The 17054-nt window shown below is 44.0% G+C and overlaps 1 protein-coding gene across 3 annotated transcripts in view; it reads right to left on the bottom strand.

Annotated features, from left to right (window-relative positions):
• Positions 1-17054, bottom strand: part of med15 (mediator complex subunit 15) — a 172158-nt gene that overhangs the window by 138837 nt on the left and 16267 nt on the right. For all 3 annotated transcript variants that reach the window (XM_072243499.1, XM_072243500.1, XM_072243502.1), the window contains exon 2: positions 6081-6132. In XM_072243499.1, coding sequence (XP_072099600.1) covers positions 6081-6132 — 52 coding nt within the window. The remainder of the gene's footprint in view (positions 1-6080; positions 6133-17054) is intronic.

The following is a 17054-nucleotide window of genomic DNA, read 5'->3' as shown; positions in this document are numbered from 1 at the left end:
TGAGTGGCCCAGTCAGAATCCTGACCTTAACCCGATCGAACATCTCCAGCAATCCACCACCACTTCCCAACTACCTGGCACAGCTTGAGCAACTTTGCAAGGAGAAATAGGCAAATCCTGCTCCATCATGTTGTGCAAAGCTGATAGAAACTTATCCAAAAAGACTATTGGCTGTAATGGCTGCGAGAGGTGGTTCTGAGCATAGGGGGATGAATACTTTTGAACTGCTGACTTTTAAGTTTTTGAATTTTGAATTTTATAATTTTCTCTGATTTTGGGGCTCTGCTATGAAAAAAGGAGCATATGATTCACAAATAAAACTCCTCAGCTAAATCAGTCACTTATGTGAACAAGTACTCAGTGGGAGAGCAATTTGGAGATAGCGATCACAATTCTATCCCCTTTACCATAGCATTGGAGAGGGATAGGAACAGACAAGTTAGGGAAATGCTTAACTGGAGTAAGGGGAAATATGAGGCTATCAGGCAGGAACTTGGAACCATAAATTGGAAACAGATGTTCTCAGGGAAAGGTATGGAAGAAATGTGGCAAATGTTCAGGGGATATTCGTGTGGAGTTCTGCATAGGTACATTCCAATGAGACAGGAAAAGGATGGTAGGGTACAGGAACCGTGGTGTACAAATGCTGTTGTAAATCTAGTCTAGAAGAGGAGGGAGGAGAAGATGGTGGCACACATGCGCGTGCGCAGCCCTCTGGTGAAAAATGATATCGTATCTGTTAAATAGGGGCCGTGGACAATTCTGATTTGTTGGAGAATGGACGTGAACGCACAGAGGAACATCTGGAGAAACTTCTGAAACACCCGTTGGCTGCTGTCATTACTGTGTGGGCGGGAATCTTTCGGAGGGTAGGCCTCAAAGTCCCTGGCCTTGCCTGCTTTTGGCTACTGAGAAGAAGGCCGAATCGTTTGGACAGAGCTGGCGCTCGGTGTCGGAGAGCTGATCAGAGCTCGAAGTTTTTGGATAACTCAGAGTCGGATTGTGGTCGGCATGGCAGGGAGAGTTTTTCTTCCTTCTCCCGTCTGCGTGAGATGTGGGACATTTCAGAAACTTTGAACTTTATTGTGCTCACGGGCTTCTTCATCAAGTTATGGTATTGTGCACTGTTGTAACTATATGTATAATTTTGAGGTTTTGTCAGTTTTTTCAGTCTTGGTCTGTCCTGTGTTTTGTGATAACACACCGGAGGAAATAATGTATCATTTCTTAATGCATGCATTACTAAATGACAATAAAAGAGGACTACATGTCTTCATAATCATCATAAGAAGAGCTTACGCAAGGTTCAAAAAACTAGGTAATGATAGCGATCTAGAAGATTATAAGGCTAGCAGGAAGGAGCTTAAGAATGAAATTAGGAGAGCCAGCAGAGGCCAAGAAAAGGCCTTGGCGGGCAGGATTAAGGAAAACCCCAAGGCATTCTACAAGTATGTGAAGAGCAAGAGGATAAGACACGAGAGAATAGGACCTATCAAGTGTGACAGTGGAAAGTGTGTATGGAACCGGAGAAGAAAGCAGAGCTACTTAATGAATACTTTGCTTCTGTATTCACCACGGAAAAGGATCTTGACGATTGTGGGGATGACTTGCAGCGGACTGAAAAGCTTGAGCATGTAGATATTAAGGAAGAGGATGTGCTGGAGCTTTTGAAAAGTATCAAGTTGGATAAGTCACCGGGACCGGACAGGATGTACCCCAGGCTACTGTGGGAGGCGAGGGAGGAGATTGCTGAGCATCTGGCAATGATCTTTGCATCATCAATGGGGATGGGAGAGGTTCTGAGGTTTGGAGGGTTGCGGATGTTGTTCCCTTATTCAAGAAAGGGAGTAGAGATAGCCCAGGAAATTATACACCAGTGAGTCTTACTTCAGTGGTTGGTAAGTTGATGAAGAAGATCCTGAGAGGCAGGAGTTATGAACATCTGTAGAGGCATAATATGATTAGGAATAGTCAGCATGGCTTTGTCAAAGGCGGGTCATGCCTTACGAGCCTGATTGAATTTTTTGAGGATGTGACTAAACACACTGATGAAGACAGAGCCGTAGATGTAGTGTATATTATTTCTCTGACTTGTCTTGTATGCTCTTTGTCTTCATTTTGGTTTGATCAAACCAAACTCTTTCAGCAAGGCATTTGATAAGGTACCCCATGCCAGGCTTATTGAGAAAGTAAGTAGGCATGGGATCCAAGGGGACATTGCTTTGTGGATCCAGAACTGGCTTGCCCACAGAAGGCAAAGAGTGGTTGTAGATGGGTCATATTCTGCATGGAGGTCGGTGACCAGTAGTGTGCCTCAGGGATCTGTTCTGGGACCCTTACTCTTTGTGATTTTTATAAATGACCTGAATGAAGAGGTGGAAGGATGGGTTAGTAAATTTGCTGATGACACAAAGGTTGGAGGTGTTGTGGATAGTGTGAAGGGCTGTCAGAGGTTACAGCGGGACATTGATAGGATGCAAAACTGGGCTGAGTAGTGGCAGATGGAGTTCAACCCAGGTAAGTGTGAGATGGTTCATTTTGGTAGGTCAAGTATGATGGCAGTGTGGAGGATCAGAGGGATCTTGGGGTCTGAGTCCGTAGGACACTCAAAGCTGCTACGCAGGTTGACTCTGTGGTTAAGAAGGCATACGATGCATTGGCCTTCATCAACCGTGGGATTGAGTTTAAGAGCCGAGAGGTAATGTTGCAGCTATACAGGACCCTGGTCAGACCCCACTTGGAGTACTGTGCTCAGTTCTGGTCACCTCACTACAGGAAGGCCATGGAAACTATAAAAAGGGTGCAGAGGAGATTTACAAGGATGTTGCCTGGATTGGGGAGCATGCCTTATGAGAATAGGTTGAGTGAACTCGGCCTTTTCTCCTTGGAGCGACCGAGGATGAGGGGTGACCTGATAGAGGTGTACAAGATAATGAGAGGCAGTGATCGTGTGGATAGTCAGAGCCTTTCTCCCAGGGCTGAAATGGCCAGCACGAGAAGGCACAGTTTTAAGGTGCTTGGAAGTAAGTACAGAGGAGATGTCAGGGGTACGTTTTTTACGCAGAGTGCTGAGTGCGGGAATGGGCTGGTGGTGGTGCAGGCGGAAACAATAGGGTCTTTTAAGAGACTCCTGGATAGGCACACGGAGCTTAGAAAAATAGAGGGCTATGGGTAAGCCTAGGTAGTTCTAAGGTAAGGACATGTTCAGCACAGCTCTGTGGGCCGAAGGGCCTGTAGGTTTTCTATGTTTCTAAAGGGTGTTTCTTCAACATCCACTGGAGTGACTTCATCACCAACATCAAAGTCCTCAAACAGGCGGAGGTCACCAGCATCGAGGCCATGCTGTTGAAGAAGCAGCTGCGCTGGGCAGGGCACGTCTCCAGGATGAAGGATCATCGCCTGCCCAAGATTGTGCTGTATGGCGAACTCTCCACTGGCCACCGTGACAGAGGGGCACCGAAGAAGAGGTGCTGTCTGAAGAAATCCCTTGGTGCCTGTCACATTGACCAGCGCCAGTGGTCTAATCTAGCCTCCGATCGCGAGGCCTGGTGACAAACCATTCACCAGTCTGTCTCCTCCTTCGAGGACGCACGCAGGGCTGGCGTTGAGGACAAAAGGAGAAGGAGGAAGAACCGTGACACAGCAGCACCAAACCCAGAACAGAATTTCCCTCGCAGCCGCTGTGGCCGGACCTGCCGGTCCCGTATTGGCCTCGTCAGCCACCAACCAGCCTGCAGCACACGTGGGCAGCCCTCTTCCTAAATCTTCATTCACAAAGCCAAGCCATGATGAAAGGGTTAGGGGCTGAATACTTTTACAAAGCATTGTAAATTCAGCCTGTATTTTGTGATTGACCCTCTGGTCTGGAACTAGAACCCCTTCTGCAGATGAAAGAACCTTTGACCCACAAAAACCCATTGCAGGTATTTCCAAAACTACATTATTAGCTGAAACAGGATCCCGTGAAGAATAACAGCATACTTTGCATCTTCTGCAACAAAGTCAAACATAGGCCTGAGCAAATATAGGATGCAGGAAGTGCCACTGTCCATTTCCAAGAACAGAAGCCCAATGTGTTACTAGACCAATAATCCAGAGAGTTCAAGTTGAAACAGAAACACTGCGATTTGAGGCTCTCAATCTGGCTTCGGCAAAGATTTGGAAATAAAACAATGACACCAATTTCAGCTGTTTATTGTCAAAGTTCATTTTTTATCCTGTAAGGAAGGAAATCCATTGTCCTTGTATCATTTAGTTTCTATTTAACTTCAGTGCCACATTACCATCGTTTAACTGTCCTTTAAAGACCCCTAGAACAATATTTAGTTAAACAGATGAAAAAACCTGCAGCTGCTGGAAATCCAAAGCAACTCACACAAAATGCTGGAGGAACTCAGCATGTCAGGAAGCATCTATGGAAAATAGTAAACAGTCGACAGTTTGGGCCGAGACCCTTCAGCAGGACTGGAATAAAAGACGAGGTTAGAGCAAGAAGGTGAGGGGAGAGGAGGAAGAAGTACCAGTCGGGAGATCAGTGGGGAGGGAAGAATGCGTAGGGGCAGGTATGCAAGGTCCCTCCCCACTGATCTCCCGACTGGTACTTATCCTTGCAAGCGAAACAAGCGCCATACCTACTCCTACACCTCCTCCCTCAGGGCCCCAAACACTCATTCCAGGTGAGGCAATGCTTCACCTTCGAGTCTGCTGGTGTCATCTACTGTAACCGGTGCTCCTGGTGTGGCCTCCTGATATCGGTGAGACCCAACGTAGATTGGGAGAACGCATCGCCCAAAGAGCTGGATCGCCAGGTGGTCGTACACTTCAACTCTTACTTCCCATTCCCATACGTCAGTCCATGGCCTCCTCTAGTGCCACGACGATGCCACACTCATGTTGGAGGAGCAACACCTTATATTCCACCTGTGAAGCCTCCAACTTCACGGCATGAACATCGATTTCTCAAACTTCCAGCAAATGCCCTCGCCCCCACCATTACCATTCCTGTTTCCCTCTCTCACCTTACCTCCGTACCTGCCCATCACCTCCCTCTGGTGTTCCTCCCCCTTCCTTTTCTTCCATGGTCTTCTACCCTCTATCTGAATCCCCTTCTCCAGCACTTCATCTCTTTCATTATCAGCTTCCCAGCCCTCTACTTTACCTATCACCTACCATCTTCCTCCCTTCTCCCCACCTTCTTGTTCTAACCTCTCATCTTTTTCTCCACTCCTGATGAAGGGTCTTGGCCTGAAACATTGACTGTTTACTCTTTTCCATAAATGCTGCCTGGCCTGCTGAGTTCCCCCAGCATTTTGTGCGTGTTGTTCAATTATATAGGGTGACCAAGTATAGCACTAAGGGCAAAAGTCATCCTGAAATTGATGTCTTTCCTGTGTGGAATCAAAGATCATTCCAAATGGGCAGAACTTTGTGATTCATTGAGAGACATTCCTTACAAAAGGCCGCATTAGGTCTGATCTGGCAGGAATGCTTTTTCTTATCCTCCTCTTCAGAAGTTACTGACTGACCTTGGTAGTGGACATCTTGTGTGAGCCGAGGCAATGACCTTTGCTGCGCCATGCAACCCTGGTGTGCGAGGTATCTAGAGATGGAAACGCTGGCCAAACACTATTGAAAAGTGAAGTCGAACAGCTCATCGCACTGATCCATGGAGTTCAATAATTGATTCACCACTTAATTCACAAAAATGCAGTCATCCCTGAGGTACCCATATCCCACCAATCATCAGCAACTTCTGGAGAAATATAACAAGTACGCCAGGAATGCTGGATTTGCCGGCTGCTGGAGAATGGATCAGCCTGGCAACATTCAGAATCAGCACCAACATGCTTGGTCCAGTTCAGTAGCTGGTACACTTATGGTTCAGCAAGTTTGTTTCATCAGCCACTTCCACTTAAAGGATATACTGTCACCTCATGGCCAAAACTCTAAATACATCTTTTGTTTTACAAATATTAGAAGCAAAGTCAACACATTTCTCCAATACAACATTCCTGAAACCAAAACAAAAATCACTCTTCCTTAATGAAAGCTCAAGACAAAAAAATTCCTTGAATACTCACGGAAGTCTCGAAAATGCAGGATAAGCCTTGCCACCAGGCTGAGATATTCCTCCTGTTGGAACACAGAACAGAATCAGAAACTACACCTGCTTTTTTTGAACCCTGAACATCAGAACGAAAAAGCAGCACATGGGCCTTTGAGGAATAGAAAAGAAATGGTAAAGAAAAACAGGTAAACAGGAGAGCTAAAAGGGGCCATGAAATGTTGTCGGTAACTGGGATTAAAGAAAATCCCATGGCAGCTAGGGAGCATCAAGTATCCTGCTATTGCCTGGCTCAGGAACAGCAGAAGCTGAAGAGGATGGGGGAATTTGTGAACTTGGTGGCATAGTGGCATCAGCGCCGGACTTCGGGACAAAAGGTCCTGAGTTCGAATCCAGCCGGCTCCCCTGCACGCTTTCCATCCGTGCTGGGTTATGAGCTGGTGATCTCATTGGAAACTCACCCAGCAGAAGGCAATAGCAAACCACTGCTGAAACTTATCTCATACGTGGTTCCCCACTACGTCAGAGAGGCGTGGAGGGAAATCGCCCGCTAACCGGAGAAACTCCGGATGCAACATACTTTTCCTTTCCTATCATTGTTTGAGAACTTTATCACTGTATTTCCAGCCTGTGGAAGGAAGCAGTGCTACATCTAGTTCCAGGAAATGATCAGTGAGAAACCAGCACATGTCTAGATCAGCTATGGAGAAAGACACAGAATAATCAGATGCAAAAAAAAATCAAACTAGATAAGACCAACTACAAGGAGTTGTAAATAATGGACTTGACCCCAGTAAACCAACTGTAGAATACAATTAAACAATCAAAATGGTCATGGCTCAAGCAGCGAGAAGCAACTTTACAAAGAGGGAAAATAAAGGGCATTCTGGTTGACTAAGGATTGAAAAATAAGATAATGAAGGAAGGAGGAGGTATGGTTCTTCCTTGCCTGAGAAATTATTTTTATGCCTCACAGATAACCCCTCTGTTATATTGGTGTAATAGGGAATATAAGGCTAGATGGAAGGAAATAGAATTTGGATTAGTTGACAGTTTTCCTCTACAGGCCTCAATAGCTGACAAAGGATTGATGGCCCAATTGGAAAAATTTAAAAACAGTTGGATAAATCTTACATTAAAAGTATGGCAGAAGGTGATTAATTCATGTGGAATTAATAACATGTTAAAACTCTTCAGAAGGTGTGCATATGATACCGAATTCCTTCCCAACAGAGGAGATAAAAGATTTAAATTATGGATAAAGAAAGGTCTTACAACCTACCTGTCATTTATAGATAAAAGTGTATTACAAAGTTTCCTGCAGGACAAACATGGCCTAGAACACAATGACTTTTTTAGGTACCTTCAAGTACGAAACTATGTTAACCAGAGTTGTAGATATACAGACCTATCAACAGTAGAATTAGAATTTTTCAAGATTCTGAATTCGGCTTACAGTTCAATACCTAGTAAATCAGTTTCTCGATTATATAATGCACTCTCCCATGCTAAAAATGTAAATACACTGTATATTAAAGAGAAGTGGGAGAAAGAAGCGGGGTTGGTACTTTCAGAGGAGGCTTGGGGGAAAATATGCAGCTTTCAGTGGTCCTCGACTAATTCTTTGACTTGGAGAGAACATTGTTGGAAAAATATTATAAGATATTTCAAGACCCCATATCAGGAAAAATATAGAGATACAAACGTGACGTGTTGGAGAAGGTGCGGCTCCAAGGAGGAAAATCATTTTCATATTTTCTGGGATTGCCCTAAATTAAGTATATATTGGGAAAGTATTCATAGAACATTAGTTAAGGTACTTAGGTCCCAGATACCTCTGAACTTTGAGACGCTCTATTTGGGGCATGTATTGTTTCTTGAACGGAAGGAAGATATAAAGAAGCTGCAGGCCCCTTAGCGGCAAGTAAGAAATCAATCACTAGAAAGTGGCTAAATCCAATACCACCTACATTAGAAGATTGGCACGAAATTATCTTGGAAATATTTAAAATGGAAAAGTTGACTTACTCCCTGAGAATTCAAAAAGAAAAATTTTATCGAATCTGGAATAAATGGTTTGAATATATAACCCCAATGCGAGCAGACTTTAGATGACTCTCCTAATGATTTATACTGCTCTTCTCAGCAACACAGTAATATTGCTAACGTAAGCACCCCTAGTCTAAATGTTTACTGTTTTTGTTTTCTTTTGGAAAATAGAGAATTAATACAAGTAAAGGAAAAGATTTGGGAAAAGGATAAAAAATGATAAAATTAAGTAAATAAGTACATAGGGATTGGATAATTATGTCTGGGGGCAGGAGCAAGCATGAACAAGTTAGGATATAAACACCTACAATGGTTGTTACATAGGCTTACATACAACATTTTGGACCAGAAGAAATGGTCCAGAAGAGATTTATGGAAACTATTATTACTATGTTTCTTAACTAATACCATTACTTAGCCTAATAGATTAGAATTACCACTGTACATAATTATCTATTTAAGTGTCTAATTTCCTTTTATATCATCTCAATGTGTACTTAAGACTGTATAAATAATTATAGTTTTATACATATAAAAAAATGGAAAAGGTTATAAGTGTGGAAAAAGTTCATGGTATTTGTGAATTCCTTATCCAAATAAAAATAAAATTTAAAAAAAAAGCAAAATAAGATAACATTGTTAAGATTCTCTTTGAGCCCATCCACTTAAGCTAAGACATGAGTGAGACTTTGTGATTTCAAGTGCAAGACGATATTTTATCAGACAGCTGCCAGTGACGAATGGTTTACTGCAAATGTCAGTGTTGGGACCACTTCTTTTCACATTATATGTCAATGATTTGGATGACAGAATTGATGGCTTTGTGGCCAGGCTTGTGGACAATACACACATCAAAGTTACTGGTGAGCGCAGCAGGTCAGGCAGCATCTCTAGGAAGAGGTACAGTTTATATTTCAGGCCGAGACCCTTCGTCAGGATTAACTGAAAGAAGAGCTAGTAAGAGTTAGTCCTGACGAAGGATCTCGGCCCGAAACTTCGACTGTACCTCTTCCTAGAGATGCTGCCTGGCCTGCTGCGTTCACCAGTAACTTTGATGTGCGTTGCTTGAATTTCCAGCATCTGCAGATTTCCTCGTGTTTGTGGACAATACAGGTGGCCCCCGTTTTCCGAACATTCGCTTTACGACAACTCGCTGTTAAGAAAGACCTACATTAGTTACCTGTTGTCGCTAACCAAACATGTTTTCGCTTTTACAAAAAAAGGCAGCGCGCGCCCCGAGCAGCCAAGCTCCTCCCCCGGAACTGCATTCTAGCCGCCATAGCTTAACACGTGTCTGTGAGCATCTGTGTTTTATCTCGATTTATTTTGTGCATCCGTTAGCAAGATGAATTCTAAGGTATCAGAAAAACCTAACAGAGCTCGTAAGGGTGTTACGCTTAGCATAAAACTGGATGTAATTAAGCGTTTTGATCGTGGTCAATGAATTAAGGACATCGTTTCCGCATTGAACTTGCCTGCGACCACCATTCGCACTACTTACACGCAGAGAGAAAGAGTCTTGAAAGCTGCTGATGTTACTATTGGTTCTGCTCCTAGCAAAGTGGTCTCTTTAAGTCGGCATCCAGTAATGGATAAAATGAAAAGTCTCTTGCTTGAGTGGATTGATGGGTGCACAAAGCGTGGTGTTCCGTTAAGTTATCTTATACTTAAGGAGAAATCAGTCAGTCTTTTTAATAAGCTGAAACAGGAAGCACCGGACGATGGTGATGAAAGTGTTGCGAAAGTGGAATTTAAAGGTAGTCATGGGTGGTTTGATCGGTTTCTGAGGCGAGGGCAGCTTCATAGTTTAACGTTTACTGGAGAGAGTGCTTCGGCTTATACTGAAGCTGCCGAAAAGTTCCCATCAGAACTGAAGAAAATAATTACAGAAGGTGGTTAACTGTGACGAAACTGCAATTTATTGGGAAAAATTGCCAAGCAAGACATTTATTTCGATAGAAGAAAAGCAGGCTAAGGGACACAAGGCACTGAAGGACATGTTTACCCTAATGCCTATTATTAACGCCACTGGTGATGCTGTCCTTAAGCCTCTACTAGTGCACCATTCAGAAAATCCGAGGGCACTAGAAGGTGTTGATAAGAAAACACTTCCAGTTGTGTTCCGTTCACATCCAAGCGGTTGGAATACCCAAGTGATTTTTTTCTGAGTACATCAGTGAATACGTTAGTCTTTTTGTTGAAAAATACTGTAGAGAAAATAACCTCGATAATAGGTGTCTGGTGATTGTCAATAATTGTGCTGCTCATCCACCTGGCATTACCGAGTATGGCGGTTAACATTCGTGTTGTGTTCTTACCGCCGAATACAACATCGTTGCTGCAGCCGTGCGACCAAGGCCTAATAGCCACAATTAAGGCTTACTGTACGCAAAATGTGATGCGTTTCATTGTAAGTGCCACTGACAGAGAGGGCAACTCCGAAGCGTCTTTGTGAGAGATCTGGAAAGAATACAATATAAAATTGGCAACCGCCCATGACCAGGAACTGACAGATGAAGAGCTGATGCAATTGCAAGAGGAAAGGATACGAATCGAAACCGAATGCAGTAGCGAACGGCCTGGAAGTGAAGTCGTCCAGGAACTGAACGTGAAGCACTTGTGTGAGATTTTTGCTGTGATTGACAGCGCTGCAATGATTGCAGAAAAGTAATTTTGAAAGGGCACGTAGGTTTAGGGCAGGTTTGCAGAATGTTTTGAGTGCTTACAAATAACTGTATGATAGAAAAATGCGTGAGGCTAAGCAATCAAGCATACTCTCGATTTTCAAGCCTTCCACATCAGCCACAGCAGACGACGAACCTCGACCTTCGACATCGAGGCAGGCAGACATAGAAGATGTTAGTGACCAGTCTCCTGTACCTCCCACCATCGCAACCTCAGCCTAACACACATTAGTGTGCTCGCTGTCTTCCCAATTCCGGTAAGTGAAACTACACTGTACATACATTGTTTCTACTTTATATAGGCTGTGTATTTTTATGTGTTATTTGGTATGATTTGGTAGGTTATTTTTCAGGTCTGGGAACATGCAAAAATTTTTCCAATATCAATGAAAGACATTGTTGCGAAAGTGGAATTTACAGGTAGTCATGGGTGGTATGATCGGTTTTCGAGGCGACGGCAGCTTCAGAGCTTAAAGGTTACTGGAGAGAGTGCTTCAGCCGAGAGTGCTTGTGTGAGATTTTCACTATGCTTGACAATGCTGCAATGATTGCAGAAAAGTACTTCTACTTTATATAGGTTGTGTATTTATCATATCATTCCTGCTTTTACTATATGTTAGTGTTATTTTAAGGTTTATGTGTTACTTGGTATGATTTGGTAGGTTATTTTTTTGGGTCTGGGAACGCTCACAATTTTTTCTCATAAAAATTAATGGTAATTGCTTGTTCGCTTTACATCATTTCGCCTTACGAACGGTTTCAGACAGCGGGGGAAACCTGTACTCAGATTGGTGGAAGGACAGGTGGTGTTGAGGAAGCAGGGAGTCTGCAGAAGGACTTGGACAGATTGGGACAATGGGCAGAAGTAGCAGATGGGAGGGGGGGATTTCACTGAAACCTTTTATGTGACACCCTATCGGATGCCTTCTGGAAATCCAAGTATATAGTGTCTACCCGTTTCCCTCGATTTTTTACACTCATTATATCCACAAAGAACTTCAGTACATTTGTTAAACAGGACCTGCCCTTCATGATTCTGTGCTGTGTCTGCCTGATGGAATCACTTCTATGCAGATGTCTTGCTATTTTTTCCTTAATGATAGCTTCAAGCATTTTCCCAACTACAGACATTAAGCCAAGTGGCCTATAGTTACCCACATTTGCCTATATCCTAATCCCCGACACCTTACTGCCATCCCTACAGTCCTCAAATGCCCTGTAAAGCTTTAGCTTCCTAAACTTTACATATGAATTTAGTCAAAAAAAAAAATCTCTCATCATCCATTACTCCTTCATTCTTGTCCTTCCTCATTACTGGAACATGCCAGTCATAATGTCTCATCACTTGGTCTTTAACTCCCTTATCAGATGTGGTCTAGCCCAATAAGAGCTGCACCAAATTAAATCTCCCTAACTCCCAACTAATAATGCCGTAATTTGTCCTCCACCAATTTAGTACTTTCCCACAAGATCAAGACTTGTCCTTGATCCTTAGTCATAATTATCTCAACACTTCCAGAGTTGTACTCTAAATGTTCTTCCAGTAACAGGTCTGACTTGGCCAGGCTCACTTTCCAAAACAAAGTCCAGGAGGGTCCCTCTTCTATTCACACACCTTCAACAAACCCCCCTGAATACTCTGAAGAAACTGCTGCAATGAAGCCTCTTGCACTAAAGAAGTCCCAGCCAACATTGGGGAAGGTAAAAAACTCTGTTGGTTTTACATCTTCCCATAATGTCTCCCAGAGGCTATTGGGTGATTTGTGATTCCATCAGCGATTACGTTTCTTACTTGTGAGCTCTACCCACATCGACTCGGTGGTTCGGCCCTCCAGCATGTCCTCTCAAACATATCTGTGACATCCTCCCTGATGTAATGCAACTCTTACTTCCCTCTCTATCACGTCTAAAACGTCGAAACACAGCAATGTTCAGCTGCCAATCCTGTCCCTGTCTCTGTAACTGCCACAACCTCACAATTCAGGTTTGAAACTCATCTGCCTTACCTGTAATGCTCCTTGCATTGACCAGCCCATCAATCCCAATATGCTTATTTAACTGTCCATTCTTTCAGACATTTGTCAAAACATTTACCTTCTCCTCAATCCCTCCACTTGCTACCCTGCTCCTCTAGGTCCCACTGCCTGCCACTCTAGTTTAAAGCCTCCCAAGTAGCACTGGCAAACATCCCTGTGAAGATACCGGTCTCCCTCCAGTTCAGGTGCAACACGTCCCTCTGATACAGAACTAGGTTTAATATCACCAGCATATCTCATTAAATTTGTTAACTTTCCAGTAGCAGTACAATGCAATACATAATATTAAAAAAATGAATGACACTAATTATAGAAATGTATATTAAATAGTCAAAATAAGTAGTAAGAAACAGAAATAAAAACAAGTAGTGAGGTTGTGTCCATTTAGAAATCAGACGACAGAGGGGAAGAAGCTGTCTGAGTGTCTGCCTCTTCACTGATAGTAATAACGAGAAGACGGCAGGCGCCCTTAATGATGGACGTCGCCTTCCTGAGGCATAACTCGTACACTTGATGGAGATGCCTAATTTTACAACTTCCTGCCACTTACTTCGATCCCGTAAGTATCTCATTGCAACTGAATTTGGAAGGACTAGATAAAGTGGACGTGGTGGGAATGTTCCCTGTGGTGGGGATATCCAGAACTAGAGGGCACAGCCTCAAAACTGAAGGGCAACCTTCTAGAATGGAAGAAAGGAGTCCTTTTTTTTTTTAGCCAGAGAGTGGTAAATCTGTGGAATATTCTGCCACAGACTGTGGTGGAGGCCAGGTCTGTGGGTGTTTTCAAGGTGGAAGTTGATTATTTCCTGATCGGTCAGGGCATCAAAGGATATGGCGAGAAGGCAGGTGTATGGGGTTGAGTGGGATCCGGGACCAGCCATGATGGAATGGCGAAGCAGATTCGATGGGCTGAATGCCCTAATGGTTATGGAATTGACTTTCCTGCACTCGACTCTTACTTTTCTCTTTTGCTTTTTCTTTATCCACACTTTTCATAGAAACATGGAACACCTACAGCACAATACAGGCCCTTCGGCCCACAAAGCTGTGCCAAATATGTCCTTACTTTAGAAATTACCTAAGCTTACCAATAACCCTCTGTTTTTCTAAGCTCCATGTATCCATCCAGGAGTCTCTTAAAAGACCCTATCGTTTCTGCCTCCACCACCTCCACTGGCAGCCCATTCCACATACTCACCACTCGCTGTGTAAAAAACTTACTCCTGACATCTCCTCTGTAGCTACTTCCAAGCACTTTAAAACTATGCCCTCTCATGTTAGCCATTTCAGCCCTGGGAAAAAGCCTCTGACTATCCACATGATCAATGCCTCTCATTACCTTGAACACCTCTATCAGGTCACCTCTCATCCTCCATCGCTCCAAGGAGAAAAGGCCGAGTTCACTCAACCTATTCTCATAAGGCATGCTCCCCAACCCAGGCAACATCCTCCTAAATCTCTGCACCCTTTCTATGGTTTCCACATCCTTCCTGTAGTGAGGTGACCAGAATTGAGCACAGTACTCCAAGTGGGGTCTGACCAGGGTCCTATATAGCTGCAACATTACCTCTCGGCTCTTAAGCTCAATCCCAGTTGATGAAGGCCAATACACCATATGCCTTCTTAACCACAGAGTCAACCTGCGCAGCTGCTTTAAGTGTCCTATGGACTCGGACCTCAAGATCCTTCTGATCCTCCGCATTGCCAAAAGTCTTACCATTAATGCTATATTCTGCCATCACATTTGACCTACCAAAATGAACCACCTCACACTTATCTGGGTTGAACTCCATCTGCCACTTCTCAGCTAAGTTTTGCATCCTATCAATGTCCCCTGTAACCTCTGACAGCCCTCCACACTATCCACAACACCCCAACCTTTATGTCATCAGAAAACTTACTAACCCATCCCTCCACCTCCTCGTCCAGATCATTTATAAAAATCACAAAAAGTAGGGGTTCCAGGACAGATCCCTGAGGCACTCCACTGGTGACCGACCTGCACACAGAATATGACCCGTCTACAACCACTCTTTGCCTTCTGTGGGCAAGCCAGTTCTGGATCCACAAAGCAATGTCCCCTTGGATCCCATGCCTCCTTACTTTCTCAATAAGCCTTGCATGGGGTACCTTATCAAATGCTTTGCTAAAATCCACATACCCTACATCTACGGCTCTACCTTCATCAATGTGTTTAGTCACATCCTCAAAAAATTCAATCAGGCTCGTAAGGCACGACCTGCCTTTCACAAAGCCATGCTGACTATTCCTAATCATATTATGCCTCTCCAAATGTTCATAAATCCTGCCTCTCAGGATCTTCTCCATCAACTTACCAACCACTGAAGTAAGACTCACTGGTCTATAATTTCCTGGGCTATCTCTATGCCCTTTTTTGAATAATGGAACAATATCTGCTACCCTCCAATCCTACAGAACCTCTCCCGTCCTTGTTGATGATGCAAAGATCATCGCCAGAGGCTCAGCAATCTCCTCCCTCGCTTCCCACAGTAGCCTGGGGTACATCTCATCTGGTCCCGGTGACTTATCCAACTTGATGATTTCCAAAAGCTCCAGCACATCCTCTTCCTTAATATCTACATGCTCAAGCTTTTCAGTCTGCTGCAAGTCATCCCCACAATCGTCAAGATCCTTTTCCGTAGTGAATACTGAAGCAAAGTATTCATTAAGTATCTGCTATCTCCTTCGATTACATACACACTTTTCCACTATCACACTTGACTGGTCCTATTCTTTCATGTCTTATCCTCTTGCTCTTCACATACTTGTAGAATTCCTTGGGGTTTTCCTTAATCCTGCCCGCCAAGGCCTTCTCATGGCCCCTTCTGGCTCTCCTAATTTCATTCTTAAACTCCTTCCTGCTAGCCTTATAATCTTCTAGATCTCTATCATTACCTAGTCTTTTGAAGCTTTTGTAAGCTCTTCTTTTCTCCTTGACTAGATTTACAACAGCCTTTGTACACCACGGTTCCTGTACCCCACCATTCTTTCCGTCTCATTGGAACATATCTACTTTTTTACTTTATCTATATTTCTGCAGTCTGTTGAGCCCTTCTCCCCACTATTTAAAGCGCTAGTTATGCGATTCACCAGACAGGATCCTGGTCCCATCACGGTTCAGGTGGAGCCTGTTCCATTGGTACTGCTCCCTCCTTCCCCAATACTGGTGCCAAATTCCCATGAATTCATATCCAACTCCCCCCTGCCCCACACCAATAACAGCTGGTGATGCAGCCAGTCAGAATGCTCTCCACGGCACATCCGTAGAAGGTTTTGAGAGTTTTAGGTTGACAAACCAGATCACCTCAAACTCCTAATGAAATATAGCCACTGTCTTTCCTTCTTTATAACTGCTTTGAAATGCTGGGACCAGGTTAGATCCTCAGAGTTACTGACACCCAGGAATTTGAAATTGCTCACTCCTCTCCACTTCTGATCGCTCCACGAGGATTGGTTCATGTTCCCTTGTGCTACCCTTTCTGAAATCCACTATCGGCTCTTTATAAGGTAATTGGAGGAAAATAAAGGGATTATATCAGAGGTCGCTGTGATTTTTCAATAGAAAGTGATGAGCGTGTGACATGCTGTTAGGGAGTTGGAAGGGGTAGATAATCTACGTTCAGGGGATGTAAGAGACTTTCAGGCACATGGATGATAGAACAATGGAGGAGGGATGGGTTTGATTGATCTCGGAGTAGTTTCAAAGACCAGCACGACATCATGGGCTGAGGGGTTGTACTGTGCTGCACCGTAGTCAGGGACAAGAGGAGGTGACTGTGAGTGAGGCAGGTAATGGGATCCAAGAGACAGTGCTGGAGGAGCCTCAGACTTTGAACTTGCCCAGCAGGTCTGAGTGGTAATTGGGGATAGTATAAACAGGGGAAGAGACAAACTTCTCTGTCACAGGGACAGAGCGGCCCGAAGGCTGTGGTGCCTGCCTGGTGCCCAGGTTTGGGGCATCTTATCTGACCTGCAGAGGAATTGGCAGTGGGAGGGGCAAGATCCAGTCGTCGTGTCCATGTGGGTATCAACAACATAGGCAGAACGAGGAAACAGGTTCTGCTGAGGGAATTTGAGCAGCTAGGGACTAAGTTAAGAAGCAGATCCAAAAAGGTGGTAATATCTGGATCACTCCCTGAACCACATGCAAACTGGCACAGGGTTAAGAAGACTAGAGAGCTTAATGCGTGGCTCAAGGAT

The sequence above is a fragment of the Mobula birostris genome, chromosome 25, assembly GCF_030028105.1.
Source record: "Mobula birostris isolate sMobBir1 chromosome 25, sMobBir1.hap1, whole genome shotgun sequence".
NCBI lineage: Eukaryota > Metazoa > Chordata > Chondrichthyes > Myliobatiformes > Myliobatidae > Mobula > Mobula birostris.
Note: the sequence above shows the minus strand (reverse complement) of the source record. Positions and strands in the feature narration are given on the sequence as shown.